Consider the following 20,647-nt stretch of genomic DNA (forward strand, 5'->3'; position numbering starts at 1 on the left):
TGGAAACCGTCCAAATGGCCATCGAGGATTTCCTAACAATTTGCATGTTTTTCAGATGCTCTGGGGGAAAAATACTATATTTTAATAAGCCTTAACTGTGCTCTCCCCTTTTACTCCTATAATTGTCATCCCCCTCCCCCCCCATGCAGCACTTAAATTCTTGTCTATTTGACATCAGCCTGGGGTTTATTCAGCAGTAGTGGCTTCTAAAAGTCAGATCAACTTTTGACTCCAAGGAGTTATGTTTTCCCCGTAGATTACCTTCTTCTTCACAGCATTAGCCTATTCACTAAATCCTTCTGTGGTGGCAAGTGGTGAAAAAATGATCATTTTCTTGGTCTTAAAGAAGCCTTATGTCCATCACAAAACATTTTTCACTGGATCATAACTTTAATTTAGAAATTCTAGATTGGCATCATTTCTGTAATGTCCAATAATGTTTTTTTTTAATTTTTAATTTTCAGTATTTATTTATTTATTTATTTATTTATTTATTTTTGAGAGAGAGACAGAGACAGAGTGCAAGTGAGGGAGGGGCAGAGAGAGAGAGGAAGACATAGAATCTGAAGCAGGCTCCAGGCTCTGAGCTGTCAGCACAGAGCCTGACACAGGGCTCGAACTCACAAACTCTGAGATCATGACCTGAGCTTAAGTCACATACATGTTCAACTGAGTGAGCCACCCAGGCGTCCCTGGAATTGGGCCTTATGTCTAGTGAGTAGGGGCCTCATCAAAGTTGAGTTAGCATGGCCTTGCCCTTCAGCTGCCCGCAGACTTCTCTGGTATCATTAGGACAACTCTGTCTGAGAGATTTGCATGAGGGGACTACGGCTGAATGAGACTCTGCCTTACTAACCAGAGTGGATGGAAGAGCCAGCAGGGTTCCCATTTGTGAGACCACCTTCCGGAAGCTCTATATCCTATCCATGGGCGTTTTCTCTGAATGAAGGAACTAAAGGCCAAAACCACCACTGTGGTCAGGTAGAATGGGCCGCACTCAAGGCTGTGTGTGAGAGGCTACCGTACTCCATCATGTATTTGAGAGAGACTGGTTGTCTTCAAGGCTTCTTACTCCCAGTCTCGGGGGCTGTGGTTCTCTGACAGGGCTGCCTGGCATTCTGATGGCTGCAGTCCACCTCAGGGTTTCTCATGTCCACACATCTGTTACCCCTTGAGCATCAAACACATTTGGTGTGACCATTTTCTGGTTGAGACCTGCTTTATATTTTAAATGCATATTCACTTCCAAAGTTAATATAGAAAAATCGGAGAAATAATTACCTAGAACTCCCTAGCCCTCAAGATGATTACTAGTAGCATTTTGTCCTAAATTTCCCAGATTTTTTCTTTGTAGCCTTATACTTGTAAATACATTTATTTTAATAAGATTAGCATTAATTTACTCTGTAATCTGGACATTTCTCATGATATTTTTAGGTCATTAAATATAGATGTGCAGACTCATCATATAAATGTGTCATATCAGGGCACCTGGGTGGCCCAGTTGGTTAAGCGTCTGATTCTTGGTTTCGGCTCAGGTCACGATCCCAAGGTTGTGGGATCAAGCCCCACATCAGGCTCCATGCTAAGATTCTCTCTCTCTCTCCCTCTGCCCCTCTGCCCTGTTCACATGCTCTCTCTCTTTCAAATAATAATAATAATAATAATAAATGTTTAAATCTGTCATATAAAGGAGACTACCAGGTAAAATTGGAGTGAGACATCGAATGTTGTGAATAAAACCTGAATAATTACATTTCCATGGAGGAATGTGTTTTAGAATAAATTAAAATGGAAAAAAATTTTAAGAGCTTTTGTCTTTAAAATTTTTAAACCTGTCACAATGACTACACTGAAAAAAAGCCTCCATAGAAATTCATAAGACTACATAAGTTATGAATGTATAAGAATCATAAATACAGAAGAATGCTAGAAACAAATTCAAACTGTTAAAATTTTTTCAAAGTAATAGGTAAATGAATTATAATTTCTGATCCGTGGATATAATTATGGAAAGAATAAAGTTAGAAATTAATATACTTTAATCATATAAAAATAGATACAAGTCTGAAGAGTATGTTTGGCCCAGCTATAATGACCAAATGGAAGTCATCAAAGACAACAGAATATTTTTACATATTCTTAAAATACCATTTAGTATGATATATAGTATAATATGTGATATATATATAATACATGTGCTATACAATAAAGTACATATCAAGAGGAAAGCAAGTGAACAAAAAGTGTATAATTAATAAAAATTTTACTATGCAACATACAGAAAAAAGAACAAAATATATTTTTTAAAAGTGAGTGAGGTCATTGTCCAGATTATAGTTAATAACTACGGGAAGAGACAAACATGCAAATGTCGTATGTAACTTACTACATGGAAATTCATGGTCTTACTGGGAACTAATCTAGGAGTCAAAAATAATAAAATTTGAAACACAGCAAATGACTTGGGTTATTTAGAAACAAGTATATGGCAGCCCGGTCACTGGGTTTTATCTTTCTGGACAATGGATTGGCAGTACATAATGAGACCTATGAAATAGTACATCACCTTTAATACTCAACCATTTCATTTTGAGTTAATGTCCCAAGGAAATAATCTGAAAGGAAAGAAATATAAATATGCATTGATAATTATAAAACATTTGAAGATCCTCATATTAAGTAATGCCAACAAAGTGAGATTTTTAAATTTATTTTATTTTTATTTTGTTTTTAGAGAGAGAGCAGGGGAGGGGCAGAGAGAGAGAGAGCAAATCCTAAGCAGGCTCTGCACTGACTGGCTGGGTCCCACAACCCTGGGATCATGAGCTGAGCTGGAATCAAGAGTTGGATGCTCAACGGACTGAGCTACGCAGGTGCCCAGAGAAAGATTTTTAAATTATTTACACTTTTACATAGTATCAAAAGCCTGAATATGCATTATCTCATTAGTCCTCAGTGATGAAGCTGGTGACACCGAAGTCACCTGGCTGGGACAGGAAATGTGGGGTTCTGTGTAGGCAGAAGGCAGACCAGGCCATGGTGGGGCAGGCTGGCCCTGGGTGCTATGTCTTCCAGGTGTGGGGCTTTGGCCAGCAGCTCGTGCACATCTGTGAACAGGTCACAGTGCCCAGCTGGCTGAGCTCCCGGGTTTTGCGTGATCCATGAGGTCATGCATGTGACCTCGAGCTTCTGTTGACCTGAGATCGATAACAGGAAAGGGAGTCTGTAACCGAATCTCCAGGCTGCATGCGCGGAGGGGCAGGGGCATCTGGATGGAGCACTTTCAGCCATCAGGACACCAGTTGCACCACCAGCCTGGCTGCAGGCAGGACCGGGTTCAAAGGGCTGGAGTGGAGTTGTCTTTGGGGAGTGAGGTGGCTGTGTTTGCGCGGTGTGGGAGGTGGGAGGGGGCAGAAGGAATCCAAATTCACTTGCTCATCTTTCAGTGAAGACATTACGCAGAAGGCCAAACAGCCTGGGAGCTCAGGGAAACCCCCATCTGACTCGTGGTCTGCTGCTTCCTGGTTCTTCTGGCTCCGGAACTTTCCCAACACCTGGCTTGGATGGGGCTGCCCCGCCCAGCACTGTCCCCTCTCTCCCAGTCACATGAAGTCAAGGCTGAAGCTTGACCTCCCCTTTCTGCACCGCCCAGCGCCAGAGTCAGAGCCGCTGACCTGGGCTGCGACCCGGGGCTGCTGGACAAGGTCCCCAGGCTAGCAGGGGTGAGGCTACCCTGGGGCAAAGGCCATCTTGTGCAAGTAACTGAGGACTCAGGACTGAAGCCAGTCTGGGAGCAGGGAGTGTGGGCTTCAGCGGGGAGGCTGCACACTGGTAGCTGGCAAGCGCAGTGGGGTGTGGCATGTTTACTGGCTGGACTTTGGGTCAAAGATAATAATAATTGGAACAGCAGCAGCAACAACATGGTGTGTGAGTGTTTAACTCTTTGCCCCATGCAAACTCCTGCCCTCCCTCAGCTCCCCAGACCGGCCGTAGCGTGGCCCCAAGTCTCCAGGTCGCTTCTAAGTCTGGGTGATTTAGACCAACGATCATGATTTCTCCAGACTAGACTAAATGCCACCCGGGACAGATAAAATTCACTGTCTTACTCTGTGGCCCGTACTTTCTTTGATACTTTATATAGAAAATCATTTTATGTGATTTTCAGCACCCCTGGGAGGAAACTTCTTGGCCCCATTTTACATAACAGGAAATGGAGGTTCCCGTGATGTTACTAACTTGCCCAGAGTCCCAGAGCAAGGTAGGCTAATGAAGCCGGTTTCAAACCCAGGTTTGCTGGACTCCAAACCCCGTACTCCCCCTACCCCTGTGCATGCTGGAGGGAGCTTTTCTGGGCCAGTGACTGGAAAAAGGTAGGGCTTTTTGCCAAATTGTTCTTAGGGACCCAGAACAGAAATACACCACCAACGTTATGGCTTCTGTCAAGTGGCAGTGCTCATTGAGGTGCTGAGGGTCTCTGGTTAGACACGCAGGGAAGCAAACTGTTTTTTCTCTACCATGTGTTTTGTTTTCCACAGAGAGCATTCTTTTTCTGAGAGCCCCTTTCTTTCCAAAGCTTAGAACACCATATGCTCTTTAGAAGGGAGTAAAGGTTTCAGCAAAGCAAAGGTTTTGGCTCTCCCGCCCCTTTCCAGTTCAAATATCGTTTGAAACATCTGCTTCCATTCTGTTTGCCTTTTGGAGAAAATCAAGGGAGAATATAAGATAAATAAGAAGCAAGAATACTTTCCTGTACCGCAAAGCCTGGTACCTGGCTATCTGGAAAGATTTTGTTTGTTGAAAACACGAATAAGTGATAGAAAACCCGTAAAAACACCCATGATGAACAGTCAGCTAATAAAAAACCCTAGAAGGTCGGAGGTGAACTATTAAACACTACAGTAGGAGTATTTTTCCAGTGGATTCTGCACTGTTTTTGAAAACGAAGCACTTGGTGGGGGCGCGATTTACAAGAGGGTAACAAAGTGTCCACAGATGAACAAAGCTTAGGGTTTATTCTGGATCTCCGCCTGTAGGGGAAAAAAAAAACAGCCCAAAGAGCGCAAAAGAACGTCTTTGTGGACAAATTCAGCTCTGGTGGGTGTTCGTGTATACAGGTGGGTGGTCATCCCTTAGGTCAAGGGTGTGATTGGGAGAAGAACCCTTTTTCAATAAAGGCAACAGCATGGCTTTTCTGTCATCTGAGGCTTGTTAAATATTTTCTCGTTTGCTTCCTTTTTTTTATGGTTCTATTTGTGTGTGGTAAAATTTACATGTAAGAAAGTGTCCATCTTAAGTAAACGTTTGGTGAATGCTGAAGCAAACACCTGTGTACCTCATACCCTTATCAAGACTTAAAACACTGCTCTCCCTGCGGGGAGAACTGCTGTTCTGACTTGGGGAGTATGTGTGTGCGTGTGCGTGTGTGTGAAGTTGTACGTGTCTTTTTTGGATACACGTTTTCTCGAATCACTGCCTGTGGATGCAATTGCCGAGCGCTAGTGGAGGTTAATGTTTAGTTTTACGAGAACCTGCCAGGCATGCTTCCGGTTGGTCGTCCCACCTGCACTAGTTACATGAGAGCAATGTCCTTGTCGCCATTCGATGTTGGCAGCGGCATCTCGTTGGGGTTTCAGTTGGAGTCCTCTCGTCACCAGTGACCTCGAGCACTTATGTACTCTCTGGCCACTTGTGTGTCTTCCTTTGAGAACTGACTGTTCAGATCTTGTACTTGTGTTCTCGCTGACTCACAAGTGGTGTTTATATATCTTCGTAGAGTATACGCATATAGGTATGAGACACTCCACCTCTTCGGGGCGTGGGGTCCCAGTTACTTGATCCTTTTGTCTGTATTTCTCCCAAAAATTATGCCGGCGATCCTGCTTTGTTTAGTAACCTATTCCCGTTGTCTAGGGTGGCCCCAGGCATAGAGTAGGAACTCATTTAATAAACATTTGCTGAAAGAATCAATGAATGAACAGATGAACTCACTTTTGGATCTGATATCCAGACAGTTTCCTTGACTGAATGGCAGTGATTAATCAGGAAATCGATTAAAAAAAAAAAGGCAATTTTAATGTTCTCCTTGAGCCATAAAGTACACTTGGCACAAAGGACTCAGGATACCTTCGGGGGATTTGCTCACCCAAGGGGAATACTGCTAGAATATCTCATGAATGAATCTCATTTGACCTCATTTATGAAGTGGCTCGTGCTTCTTGGGTCCTGACTGGGTTTGCTTGAACGATGATCAGAGCATCTGGCCTTAGAGGGTTTATATAACTGAAAGCAGCTGACTCCATTGTGCCTTTAGCACCTCGCTGTTGGTTCCCTCTGACTCTGAAAATGCCGGTCTCCTGCCTGGACTGCCCCTGTGCTGGGCTCCATGCCTCCCTGGTGGGGCCCAGCCCACCGATGTGCCTGCGTTTCTGAGCCCCCGAGGGCCAGCAGGGGACTAGCTATTTCCCGTTGGTCCCTGAACCATTTTCCTGGTCCTAACCAAGCTGGCTGCCGCCTCTCCCGCTGTGGGGGTAGACCCTCGCTAATCAGTATCAGCATCCATTTTTGCGGAGAACTTGACCATTTACAGAGTGTGTTCACCCCCATTATTATTATAAGCCCCCTGAACAGTCCTAGCTCTATTCTCCTTTGAGTTTTTTTTCCCCAAATGAGGTGCCATAACGGAGTAATTTAATTTGCTCCAGAAAATAAAGTTGCCCACATGTGGCCCAGAGTGTTCTCTCGGCCTTGCTCAAAGAATATCAATGTTTTGTTTTGTTTTGTTTTTCCCCAAAGCTCTGGTGGGTTTACATGTGTGATGTTTAACAGGCTCCATAGATTTTTAGTGCAGAGACTTGGATTACATCTGTCATTAGAAACTCAGTTATCACACCAAAGACGGATATGGGTCGTTGCCAGACTTTTAATTTCACCACCATATGGGTTCCCCCTACTCACTGCCCTGGGACCACTTGTTACTTAGGAAATGTCCACCCCAAACTGTACTTACTGGCTCATATTACCATTTTTATTCATCAGACACATGCCCTCCGGAGCATAGGATCAGATAACCTGTGCCCTTACTGGCTGATTTTATTGTGGCCAAAATAAAGACATTGGAGATTTGAATTTGCCACCAAGACTAGTAACTGGCACATTTTTGCTTCTGCAGGGCTTTCTGAAAGATAAAAAGCTCACACACTGACCCTTGGGAAAGTGGAAGCAGAGGGTAGTGCTTGTGAAAAAGCAGCCTCAAGCACTGGACCTCCACTCGGGGACTACAGTCTGAGCCTGGGGTTACCGAGATGGGTGTTGCTGACTCAGCGCTTTACTCTGTGATCGGGGCATCTCCCTGGCTCTGTAGAGAGAGGGGCTCAGCCAGCCCCTCCCTAGTACTTCCGCAGGGGCTGGGTTATCTGGGTTGTTTTCCACTGATATCCATAGCATTTGGTGAGAATGTGCACTTACAGAGACAAAGACTGTCCCCTAATCATTACCTAACGGTGTACGTTAAAATTTTTTTTTAACATTTATTTATTTTTGGGAGAGAGAGAGGAGAGGGGCAGAGAGGGAGAGAGAGAATCCCAAGCAGGCTCCATGCTGGGCTTGAACTCACAAATTGTTGAGATCATGATCTGAGCCAAAGTCAAGAGTTGGGCACTTAACTGACTGAGCTCTCCAGGTGCCCCTAAAGGTGCCCCTAAAGGTGCATTTTTAAATATCATGGAATCAGAACTTTTACAGTATGTCAGTAATTGTCTTATTCAAATGATACTTTCCAAGGGTCATGGTGTGTCTTCTAAAGGCAGTGTGTTTTTCCAAATTAGTGGAATTAATAAGTGTCACTGTGTATGCCAATCAGGAAAGTGGAGTTTCAGTTAGGGATGACTGTTAATGTCATCAGTTATTTTATGTACATGTTGTATTATTTTACTGACACAATACTGGGCTTGGTCTCATTTTGTAGGAGAACCAGCAGAAATCCACCAATGTCGTCTATCAGGCCCACCACGTGAGCAGGAACAAGCGAGGCCAGGTGGTTGGGACCCGGGGCGGCTTCCGAGGATGTACTGTGTGGCTGACGGGTATGTCGCGTTGGTAGATACGTATGTATTTTTTTCATTGAACATTGGCGTGTGACATACAATTTTAAGGAACTTAGTGTAATATATTACACCTATTACATGTCTGTTTTCACATCGGGACGAGGCAGAGAGTAGTGCAAAAAGCCTGGGTGTTAGCCCTCCCTCTGCCATCAGGGGAAGAAGGTGCTAGATAAGGCACCAGGCTTCCTTCCTTCTTGGTTCTGTCCTCTCTGGCAGGAAAGAAAGCGACAGGTTGGTGATGGCATCCCTTTCAGCTGCTCTAAAGGACCCTTGTGCCAAACACATTTCCTGGCAGTTAACGATGGGACCTTCCTCATTTGACAACAAGCATTTGGCTGTCTCTGACGTTTTGGATGTTGGGAGATATTCTTTACTGTTTTCTGATGTCTTCACATTGTGGGGAATATTTCACTTAAAAAAAATAAGTAAGGATCTGCATAAGAAGGAAAACCAGTGACCTCCATTTAGCTGAGGACTGCCCCTTGTCAATAGAAATAACTCAATCCTATGGAGGTGACCAAATCTCCTTTCCTGTGTTTAAAAAAAATTTTTTTTAACATTTATTTATTATTGAGAGACAGAGACAGAGCATGAGCAGGGGAGGGGCAGAGAGAGGGAGAGACATAGAAGCTGATGCAGGCTCCAGGCTCTGAGCTGTCAACATAGAGCCCGACGTGGGGCTCGAATCCACAAACCACAAGATCATGACCTGAGCCAAAGTTGGACGCTTAACCGACTGAGCCACCCAGGCGCCCTCCTTTTCCTGTGTTTTTATAGCCTCAGAATGTCAAAGCTTTGGGTTCGTGACAGAACAGGAATTAGTCTTGGGCTGTTACTTTATACTCTGAGTACAAGGCAGAGGAAGTTGATCCCTGGGAGAAGTCCAGTATAGCCTGGACTCAAAAGGAAATACCGTAGACACGGTATTTCAAATAGATGCAGAGAGGTTTACCCAGATTCTGAGATCAACGTTGGTGTTCCTGTCTGCTCACAGATGCTGATTTATTCCCACCTGAAGGGAATGCCCCTGAGTGCGGCAGCTAGGGAGCTGCCTTAGACCTTTCCTTGCCGTTGAGTCTTTCCAGTTCCTGGCTCTATCAGCCTCATTCTTTTTCAAGTTTTTTTTCCCTGGTGCCAAAGGCACTTGCCTATGGTTTCCGGGTTTCATTCATCCACGGCACAGCACGTGTTCCCAGCTGGCAGGGTGGGGACGGACAGCGGACCAGGAGCCCACTGTGACCCAGAAGGCAGAGTTCACCTATCTTGATTCCTGCACCTTCCCCCGGCTGCGTCCCAGGGACCTGCTGTGTAGCGGTAGATAAAGCACAGCTGTCTGTTCCAGACGCCTCCCCCTTCCTCCGTGCCTTCATGTGTCTGTCCGGTTTTTGTACTGGGACATACATACTGAGTCCGCTTTACAGAACGTGGAATGGCCTTAAAACCAAAGAGAGGACAGGTAGAATAGGAAAAAAAACACCTCAAGGATGGACTTCCCCTGTCTTTTCTTACTCTTAAAAAAAGACATTCCCCCCCCCAATGTATTCCATATTCTTCTGTTGCAAAGGTAGGCCACTGACCAGGCAGACCAAGAGAAACCAAACATTTCAAATCCAGAGACTTGGTCTTGAACCCCAGCTCCGCTTACGTTAAGGGAGTGACTGGGGTCAAGTCAACTCCCCCATCGCAGACTTGTTTTTCTTATTTGTAAGATGAGAATCAGCACGGGATCTGCCTCATGAGGACGGAGGTAGGAACCGGCAAGCAGGCATGTAGGCCCCGGGCACAGTGCCGGGCCCGCAGGAAAGCTCCTGGTAAGTGTGATTCACGTAGCCTCAATGCATTAAAATACATATGCCAGCAACCGAGTTTAATATAGTCACTGTGATTTAGCTCTTAGTTTTGAGACCTGAAGCAAAAGTGGAGGGAATTTCTATTATATTTCTCCTTTTCCCATGTGAGGGAACATGCCAGAAATTCAGGAGCCCTGCTTCTCCTACCCGACATCAGACACAATTCTAAGAGAAATTTATCACCTAAGTCCCTATTCAAATGAAACTGAGTTACACAATAATATAATAGTGCCTTCAACAGTGATTTACAAAGATGGCGGTGCCTTCCTCATGGAGCCATTTCTTCTCATGATTCTCTGAAGGCCAAGGGCATGATTTGAAAACTAAAACTAAACTAAAACTAAAACCATAACTAAACTATGGAAACTGTTTACCTTTTGTATATTACCTTTCTTTCAAAGTCTTTTTTTTTAAGTTTTATATTTTTAGTTATCTCTACACCCAGTGTGGGGCTCTAACTCATGAGCCTGAGATCAAGAGCTGCATGTCCCTCTGACTGAGCCAGCCAGGCGCCCCTCTTTCCAAATCTTTATTCCTCTCTGTCTTTTGTCCCTGTTTTTCTCTTACTTTTTTTGTCTTTTCTCTCCTTCCTCCTGCCATCTTCTCTGTGTTAATTGACCTTCTTTTCTTCCCTCCTAACTTTTCTTCTCCCACACCTGGTTGTGGCCTGACAGTGACTCGGTGCAAAGCTACACTTTTCTGGTCCAGAGATCCTTAGGACAACTGGATTTCTGGAGTGCTACCTTTCCAGGACAGTTGAGGTTTTGAGCCCTTTAAAATTTTTTTTAAAAAATGTTAATTATTTTTGAGAGAGAGAGAGAGAGAGCAGGGGAGGGGCAGAGAGAGAGGGAGACACAGAATCTGAAGCAGGCTCCAGGCTCTGAGCTGTCAGCACAGAGCCTGAAGCAGGGCTCGAACCAGGAACCTTGAGATCATACATGACCTCAGCCGAAGTCAGACACTCAACCCACTAAGCCACTCGGGTGCCCCGAGGTTTTGAGTTCTTAAGTAATTTTGGCAGTAATCTTTCTTTTTCTCCTCATGACTCCCCTCGTATAGAAATTATAAAGTATGCTGTCCCTGTCATTGAGCTTTGGAACCATGGGAAGAGGCCCATGGTGACTGTTCTCAGGCGGAGACCGCAGGCACCTGACAGTGTGGGACAGCTCCCGCCACCACCACCTCCTAGCCCAGGATCACTGTCTTCATGTCTTGAGAGTCATTTTGGAAACATTTTGAAGCCAAAGGGATCTATTGTCCAAAATGGTTCTTTATCAGCCTCCGCCAGAGAGGTGGGCCTCCTGGTCCCCGTGACTGGCTGTCCCCTCCACCACAGCTGATTCCTGCTAGGAGGGAACATGAGAACTGTCGCCAGATATTCTTTTTTTTTTTTTTTTTTTTTTGAGAGAAGCCAGAATCTGGATTTGTATGCACAGTGTGCTGATCTTTCAAACACCCTGCAGGCAAACTAGAACACACCAAGAACCATGTGTAACCCCCCTGGGCCCCCAACTTAGGAACCCCATCTGCTTTGAAATGCTGTGATTCTAATATGGAGCAGCCGGTTATTTCAACATTGGTGAGAATTGCAAATACTTGGCTCGTAGTAAACTATGCTTTTTTCTAGATTTTAGTGGTTTTGATTTGATGTCAAATGGTTGTAATGAACAGGTCTCTCCGGTGCTGGAAAAACAACAATAAGTTTTGCTCTGGAAGAGTACCTTGTGTCCCATGGCATCCCGTGCTACTCCCTCGATGGGGACAATGTCCGTCACGGCCTCAACAAAAACCTTGGATTCTCTCCCGGGGACAGAGAAGAAAATATCCGCCGAATCGCTGAGGTGGCCAAGCTATTCGCTGACGCTGGCCTGGTCTGTATTACCAGCTTCATTTCTCCGTTCACAAAGGTAAGGTGATGTGGCAGTGCCCACGGCCCCCCCCACCCCCCTTACCCCCCCCACTCTCACACCCCCATGCCCCCACTCCCCCCACTTGATGCTTCCAAACCTCCAGGAAGAGGAGTCAGGTGGAGGGGAGGGCACCAACAAATGTTGTCTTTTCAATTTCCCCCAACTGTTTCTTCTCTTGCTCCTTCATTTCCTCTGTTTCATATTGGTTATGTAAAGAGAGTTCCTTCATTTCCAGACGCCAGGCCACCGGTTGACATAAACCCTTCCGCACTCACCACTGTGAGGGACATCTGGCCACAGTTGAAAGAAAGAAAAAGTTAAACAAAAAAAGTCGAAGGCTCTATAATCTAATTTCTCCAAAAAGTCAGAATGCTTGTAATTCGCTAAAGAAAACCGGTAGTTCAGTGGGCGCCTGAGTGGCTCAGCCCATTAAGTGTCCAACTTCGGTTCAGGTCCGGTTATGATCTCGCGGTTCGTGGGTTCAAGCCCCGCATTGGGCTCTGCACTGAGAGTGTGGTGCCTGCTTGGGATCCCTGTCTCCCTTTCTCTCTGCCCCTCCCCCACTCATGCTATCCTTGTCTCTCTCAAAATAAATAAATAAACTTAAAAAAAAAAAACACCCCAAAACAACTGTCAGGTTCCAGAGCCCACACGTCGCCAAGCCTCTGCTGACATTCTCCAATGTCTTTTCTCCAGGACCGTGAGAACGCGCGCAAGATCCATGAATCCGCAGGACTGCCGTTCTTTGAAATATTTGTGGACGCTCCTCTAAACATCTGTGAAAGTAGAGATGTCAAAGGCCTCTATAAGCGCGCCCGAGCGGGAGAGATCAAAGGTAGGAGAGCCAGCGCCGTGGCCCCATCTGTATGTTACTTCTGCCACTGAGCCTTCACAGTTTCTGAAATCGCATTAGCACACCCAACTTTTCATCAAACCACGATATATTAAAATTTTTTTTTAATATTTATTTATTTTTGAGAGAGAGTGACAGAGTGCAAGCAGGGGAGGGGCAGAGAGAGAGGGAGACACAGAATCCAAAACAATCCAAAGCAGGCTCCAGGCTCTGAGCTGTCAGTCAGCACAGAGCCTGGCACAGGGCTCGAACCCACCAACTGTGAGATCGTGACCTGAGCCGAGGTCGGACGCTTAACCAGCTGAGCCACTCAGGTGCCCCAAACCACAATATAACACTCAGGAGGTCCTCGGGCTAATGAAGAGGTGGGCTTGTGTTTTCCAAGAACTGTTACCTCAGTCATGAACAGGAAAGTTCTGCTTGTCTTCCTTTTGGATTCTAATCAGCTCCAGGGGGCTTGGACCTCACCAAATTTTGTTGATAGTTAGGGCTTTTGGTGTGTTTCTTTCTGATAATTTGGGGTGTGTGTGTGTGTGTGTGTGTGTATACATACACAGCTGTATTTTCCATGTATATTATTTTTTACCTCTGGCTAGAGGTCAAGGGTAGCCGATGACCTTTTCTGTTATAACGTAAATCCTCAGCTTAGCTCGTTATTCCCACCCGTGTTATGCCTTGTTGTTTAAAAAGCCTGTTCTGTTGGTGCTGATGTGAGTTCACCCTTGTGCCCGGCAGGGTTTACGGGTATTGATTCTGATTACGAGAAGCCCGAAACTCCCGAGCTTGTGCTCAAAACCAACCTGTCCCCAGTGAGCGACTGTGTCCAGCAGGTGGTGGAGCTCCTTCAGGAGCAGGTGGGTGGCCGGCTGTCTTGTTCTCTTCTTCTTTTCTCTCTCTCTCTCTCTTTTTTTTTTTTTGGTCGAATCAAGTAATGAAAGATCATTTATTAACCAAAGCACTCTGTCTACCATTTTCATTTCAAATTGTTACCAATTCTGCTTCATTTCAGAACATTGTACCCCACACTATAATGAAAGGCATCCATGAACTCTTTGTGCCAGAGAACAAACTTGACCAAGTCCGAGCTGAGGCTGAAGCTCTCCCTTCACTGGCCATTACCAAGGTGAGACAGACAGTGCAGACCGCCCACAGCAGAATCCGGCGCAATAGTCATTATAATCTGTTTACAATCACTCTTAATAATAAGGATGGTATGGATGAGGGACGTGCAATGTCCATAAAGAAAAACACTTCATTTTTTGGCCGCCGCCTTCTTCTCCCTTCCTTCCTTTCTTTTTCTTTCTTTTCTTTTTTTTTTAAACCCTCTTCTTCAAGAGATTAAAAAAAGAATTCCCACAAAGAGCTGCCCCAGGGCCCTGATCAATGCTATGGATAGAGAAGGTAGCTTCTGTGATGAACAGGGCAGTGTGGCCTGATTGTTATTATATCTTCAGTTACACCAGAGTGCAGGCATCGGGCAGTATTGATTGGTAGGCAGCTGCTGAGAAAATAGTTCGTTCAGAATGCAGGTGTTTTTCGGGGCAACTGAAGAGGAACCTGGAGGCAAGAAAGAGTCACCCCCTGATCTAAAGTGATAAGAATCTTTTTTTTACTCTGCAAATCCTACTTTATCCTAACGAGGCAGAGTCTAGCCTCAGGAGAGGGTGTAGACTGCTTGGTCACCTTGATTTGACTAGCTGGCACATGGAAGATACAACCTCAGCAAACTGCCCTGTACACGTCTTTGCCTTGTAATGGGTCAGTACTAGTTGGTCCATACCAGGCGGTCACATCTTCATTGGTACCTTTTTATTATCCCTGAAAACCTCGGACATCTTTGTAAGCGGCAAAGTAAGTTGGGAACCTGTTTCAGCTCATTTGTACTCTAGTAAGTGGTGACAATTATAAGCAGAGCCTGCTGACCCTACAAAATAAATTCTGAATACTCCGATGCTCCGGGCAAATGCATTATGTATTTCTACACATAGTTATAATTACAGTGTGAAATGATAGTTCCAATAACAACATGGGACTCAGGGTACAGCAGGACTTCAAATAACCTAATAATTTTTCTGGCCCAGGGGATGGCAGGAAAGGTCATGGGAGCCATGACGCATGATTAGGGTTTTAAAGGATGAATAAGAGTTTTCCGGTGCGAGGAGATGCAAGTGTCTCCATGAGCCCAAGGGGCCAGGGCTTGAAGGGCTTTCAGTATCACGCTGAGAATTTTGGACTTTAAGAGTGAATGATTTGGCCATTTCAGTCAGCTAACTAGTACATGTGGTGAAAGATGTAGCCCTACCAGAATTTTCTGTAGGAACAAAGGGGGGAAAAAAAGAATGAACAGTGAATGTTAACACAGTTCCACACCCTAGGGAAATCTGCAGCCTGAGGTGGTCAAATAGATCACTTCAATTTGAAATCAGTTCACTACTCTCCAGGAGGAAGGTTCTAGAATCAAACATGTCTGACCCTGGGATCATGGGTCAGCATAAAAGTGGGAACACTTTAAACAGAAAAGTTTCTGCCTTCTTTCTCCTGACAGCTGAATGGGAAAGGGCTCCCCTGGGGCCGGAGGGCCGAGAAAGAGAGCTTATGGAAATGTCACCTGCTTTTTGTGTTTTGCAGCTTGACCTTCAGTGGGTCCAAGTTCTGAGCGAAGGCTGGGCCACTCCCCTCAAAGGCTTTATGCGGGAGAAGGAATACCTCCAGGCCATTCACTTTGACACCCTGCTGGATGGTATGGCTCTCTGTTTCATACTCTTTATTATTATAGGAAAAAGAGTCTTTCTCAGAGATCTTCACAGGGAAAGGAAACGTTCATTCTTAGTGTTAATTCTTGGGTCACACATCTTACCGTGGAGATAGTTAGATCATTTATGGTGTGTCTAATTCTATTATGTGTAAATTCCATTTTTAGGATTTTTTTTTTTTTTTGTCATCCATGACGGGTTAATGGTTTTTGGGATCTAAGGAACTGAAAAAGGAAGGTTTTACTTGCACACGAAGACAGGAGAAGGTTAAGTGTTTCCCCGCACTTGCGCTGGTGTTGAGAATAGAGTCAGGAGCGCCGTTGCCAGCCGGTAGGAGCCTCCTGGGGCTGCCAGCGAGAGCCTAGCACAGGGTCCTGATGTGCAGGTGCCCCTCCACCCCCAGGCTGCTGGGCCACATGTTATTGCAGCAGCCGTGTTCCTCGGTGGATGCCAAAGTGTCACTGTTCACGCCCTTCCGCGAGATAAAGGAGGATGCCTTCATCCTCCCAGCCCTCACGGGAGCAGGAAGTCAGCTTCCGGACACAGACTGAATGACTTCAGAGAACGAACTGGTCCAGGTCAGAAAACTCCCGGCCCCTTCCTTGATCATTTCCTTCCCAGAACTGCCTGCACTTGTCAAATGAACTTGTCTGTTTCAAGACCCCACGTCCCACACCCCGTCAGGAATGGCTGCTAAGTGGGAGGAGCTGGGAAAGCCACACGGAATTTGTAACACCAAGCAGGGCTCCCAGACCTTTTAGGAAGAAAAATCACATCAGATGTTTTTTCTTCACAAACGTGATCGATGTTCTGGGCTTGTGGCTCTGCCTGGGGAGTGGGGCAGAAGGCCAGAATCAGAACTCAAAGAAGGCTCTGGTCAAAATAGACCCCTCCTCTCTTATTCTGATTGGCCTGATAAAGTCTCCTCACCGGGGACCTTCATGTCTCAGATATGAGAACAGTCCCAAATCTGATGGCTTTCCTCGTGGCCTGCCTTTACAACAACAGGAACGCGTATCTGCAGAGCATACTCTCAGCCATTATTTAATTTGATCTTCATGAAAGCCCTGGAAGACAAGGCAGTGATTATCACCCTCTTTGCAGATGAGGAAGCTGATCTCAGGCTAAGTGCTTTGCTTGAGTTCATACTTCTTGTCCAAGACCAGAGACCAGAGCCTCCCGACTTCTGGCCCAGAGCGTTTCCATACCAGGCTGCTCTCCTTTCCGATAGATGTTACAGGGCCAGGACATGTGACATTTCTCTTGACTTCTTAATACTGAATGCAGGCAGCATTAAGTAAATGTCACAAGGTCCAGCAGCCAAACGTGGACAAGATGTTGACCAGGAGCACCCAAACCAGAGCTGTGGCTCAGGGACAGGCGAACCACAGTGAAAGTGGGGATTTAATTCCAGACACAGTGCTGTCGCCTTTGACAAGTACTTGTTCCAGAAAGAAAAATACCAGGGTGGGGAGTGCGGGTGCAGAAGTTAGCGTTGATGGAAACCGGGGGGTCCAGGACTTTGGCGTGGGGAGTGCAAAGACCATCCTAGAATAGGCCCAGATCATTTGTGGTTAAGAGGGGGAGAAGGAGCATTTTCCTGGGTTGAGAGTTCCTAGCTTTTTTTTTTTTTAATGTTTATTTATTATTGAGACAGAGAGAGACAGAGTGTGAGTGGGGGAGGGGCAGAGATGTGACAGAGAGTCCAAAGCAGCTCCAAGCTTTCAGCTGTCAGCACAGAGCCTGACGCGGGGCTTAAACCCACGAACTGCAAGATCATGACCTGAGCTGAAGTTGGCTGCTTAACTGAGTGAGCCACCCAGGCACCCATAGGAGTTCCTAGCTTTTGATAGATTCTTAAAGGAGCCTATCATCCGCCAAGACGAAGAACAACTAATGCTGTAATAATCCATCTGGAGAATTTAGGCAGCTCTCTCTCCCTCCTTCACACGCCATTTGTTTCATTTTATGGTGTTCTTCAATTTGTAAAACACCTTGATTTTCTTCTATGGTCCTCACCACCACGAGGTAGATGAAGCCCTTATTATCACCCTCCCTGCTCACAGCATCCATGTGTCCCCACGCCCAGCCTACCAGTATGGAGACATGAGTGAGGTCACTTTCCCATCAGCACTGGAGTCCCCCAAGCTCCCGACTCCTACCTGCTCAAACAGAAATCCCACTTCTTCCCAAAACCCACAACCAAGCATCCGTGGGAGTTCTCAAGGGTGTGTTTCCCATGCTCCCGAGTCAGGCCACAGCCACAGGCCACGCGTGGCTGTTGCACCCACAGAAATTCAGGACCCGCCTGCTCACTCCAGCCACTAAAGTCCTTGTACCCACAGGGCACAGACTGTCTCAAGTGGGAAGGAAAATGTTCCCTCCCTCTGGGCTGACCTCGGTTGAGGACTCTTGCGCATTGCTCGAATCCCAGGGTGTTAAGAGAGTTGGGTGAAACATCTCGGGATGTGTACACATGCCTTTATTGTCCTGCAGTCGCCAGTCAGCAGGAGTTAAGATCACATGCCACACTGCCCCTGTGACCCTTACCCCCTCCCGCCTGCAGGGCCCGTTTCCGGGGCTCTCTGCAGAACTCCTCTTTTTTCCCTATGGGGATTTTCTGGTGGCGCCACTGTCTCCCCCAGAGTCCACCACAGTCCCACTGGACACGACTCTGCATCCCTAGCTGTAGTTAGGATTCAAAAGTGCCCCAACCCTCCAGAAGCCTCCTCAACTCCTATGTAAACCGATTAATAAAAATAGACACCAGGGATATAATGTACTGCCCACCTCTAAGTAGAGGCCGAATATCATAATGGGAAGAGTGAGTTGTGGAGCCACACTGCGTTCACAGGCCAGTGATTTGTTAGGAACCTGGGGCAAATTACTTAACTCTTTGGCCCCAATTCCCTCCTGTGTGGACGCAGAACCTACCACGTTAGGATACTGAAAGTTTAAGGAACAACCGGTCCACTAGTAAATTTCCGTATATGAACAGACCCCTACTGCATTCAATGAAAAGACTCTGAAATCTTGAGGAGACTCTGGCTCGTCCATCGTTACATCAGTGTGGAAGCAGCACAGATAAGACGTCCATCAGTTAGGAAATATGTACCGAGAGTCCTCATGTGCCAGGGTGAGGTTAGTTCTAGCTGCTGGAGATAGAGTGGAACTGAAGACAGACATGAGCTTGTGAGACAGATAATACAGCCCGCTTTCTGAACCCTAGAACAGTGCGTGTTCTTCCCCCCATATCAGTGGTTGCCAAGCCTTTTTTTTTTTTAAGCCAAATAATGTGTTAATTTCAGTGAAATCTGAGGCAGTCTATGCAACAGATGAAAATAAACCTGCTCCTGTAGAAGGGGGTGGGCTTGGCCTCCCTTCCCCTGGACGGCAACCGGAGGGTGTCTGGAGGAAACGGCTCGCAACCCTGTTTTGCGACATACCGTGACAGTCTCATGGGAGAGGTTGGCCTGATGGCCTGATGGCATTTGGACTGTGTAGACACCGTTAAATTCCAAAAAGTGATGGATGTGTATATCAGAAGGCTGAACAAGATACCATTCATATGGACATCACTTTAATCAGTTCATGAAAGTTTGAGTCACCACCAATGACCATTTGAAATTCTGTAGCCACCGACACGTAGTCTCTATCTTCTACCACCCAAACAACTGTACATTTCTTGATCACTTACAATCTGCAGGCAGTATTTTTTTTTTATTCAGACTATGTCTCCCAAAAATATTTAATTCTTTTATTAATGTTTATTTTATTTTTGAGAGAAGGAGAGACAGAGCATGAGCAGAGGAGGGGCAGCAAGAGGGAGACACAGAATCCGACGCAGGCTCCAGGCTCTGAAATGTCAGCGTAGAGCCCAATGTGGGGCGTGAACTCACAAACTGAGATCATGACCTGAGCCGAAGTCAGACGCTCCGCTGAGCCACCCGTGCACCCCTATTTTGTTGTTTTAATTTTTGTGAAGGTTTACATTTCTCCTTAAGTCAAAAAGCAAAACAAACAAACACCTCAGGGTACTCAGTCCAAAAGCAAAAAAAAATTTTAAGTGTTTCTGACGATTATATAACAGGAGTTACTCCTTATATTACAAGGATCTACTTCCATGTCGATTGTATCACTTTATTTTTCACTATATATATAATTTTGAGGTTGTTGCAGATCCTCAGGTCATAAATGTCTCATCTGAGATTTTAAAAAATGGCACCTCAAGCTCGCCAAGTTCTTCACTAATGGTATTTGAGGAACGTCACAACATGGCGGCCTCGTGAAACTTTGATGACAAGTCTTATGTGGCTCTGACTTGCCAAGGCAGGGCTTGAGGGCTTTCCATATATCCCGCCAGCATTTATTTAGCACCTAATGTATTCCGACCCTGGCGCTTAACACAGGATATCACACTTAATCTGGGTAACACCACTGTGAAGATATTTTGCCCATATGAGGAGATAAGTATTAGAAAGATTAAATAACTCACTTAAAGCCTGGATTCAAATCCAAGTTATCCCAGCTCTAGTTTTTGTACTTGTTCTTCTAGGCATACTTTTGTGTCCTCTAAATATCTGGGATTCCAGGACGTTCTAGAACAGTTTGCTACTATGCCTACCAATACTTGGTTTGGATCCATTTGGCAGTTGTTATGCAACATCACATACTTGCAAGAGACAACTTTTTGCTGAAATAGGAGGTGCCTCTGACATATGCTATAATTATTTTAAAACAGATAATCATCTAAGTATTACTTTTGGATGGCACTGAATGACAGTACAAATTTTGCTGTCACCAGCGTTTTGCTGTCACATACTCGTTAGAGCAGAAGCAAAGGGCTCAGTATGTTTATATGTTGTATGTGTGACGTTTTATAATAGGAATTTGTTCCTTGACATTGTTGCTTAAGATTATCTTGGTGGGGAGCTGAAAACATGTTTCTTAATTGTGTTTGTATTTCTCTAGGCATGGCCCCTTCTGGTATGTACTTTAACTTTGCAAGTAGTTCAATTATTATAATTAGGTATTTATATTAATTATAAATGGTTAAGAATGCGACTTAAAAAAAAAATCCAAATGAACCAGTTGGAATTGCTAACAGTTCCTGATCCAACCAGATATAAGAGAATAATGCTACATTCTTCTGTTGATTGGAGTCCAAATAACAGGA

General features: G+C 45.4%; 1 protein-coding gene across 1 annotated transcript in view; it reads left to right on the forward strand.

The window, feature by feature from the left end:
* The window catches only part of PAPSS2 (3'-phosphoadenosine 5'-phosphosulfate synthase 2), a 73,819-nt gene that overhangs the window by 35,614 nt on the left and 17,558 nt on the right, over nt 1-20,647 (forward strand). The window contains exons 2-7 of the mRNA XM_039238546.1: nt 7,967-8,084; nt 11,627-11,862; nt 12,562-12,700; nt 13,454-13,572; nt 13,728-13,841; nt 15,347-15,458. Of these exons, the coding sequence (XP_039094477.1) occupies nt 7,967-8,084; nt 11,627-11,862; nt 12,562-12,700; nt 13,454-13,572; nt 13,728-13,841; nt 15,347-15,458 (838 nt within the window). The remainder of the gene's footprint in view (nt 1-7,966; nt 8,085-11,626; nt 11,863-12,561; nt 12,701-13,453; nt 13,573-13,727; nt 13,842-15,346; nt 15,459-20,647) is intronic.

This window comes from Hyaena hyaena, unplaced genomic scaffold, assembly GCF_003009895.1.
Source record: "Hyaena hyaena isolate Hyena2069 unplaced genomic scaffold, ASM300989v1 scaffold_141, whole genome shotgun sequence".
Classification (NCBI taxonomy): domain Eukaryota; kingdom Metazoa; phylum Chordata; class Mammalia; order Carnivora; family Hyaenidae; genus Hyaena; species Hyaena hyaena.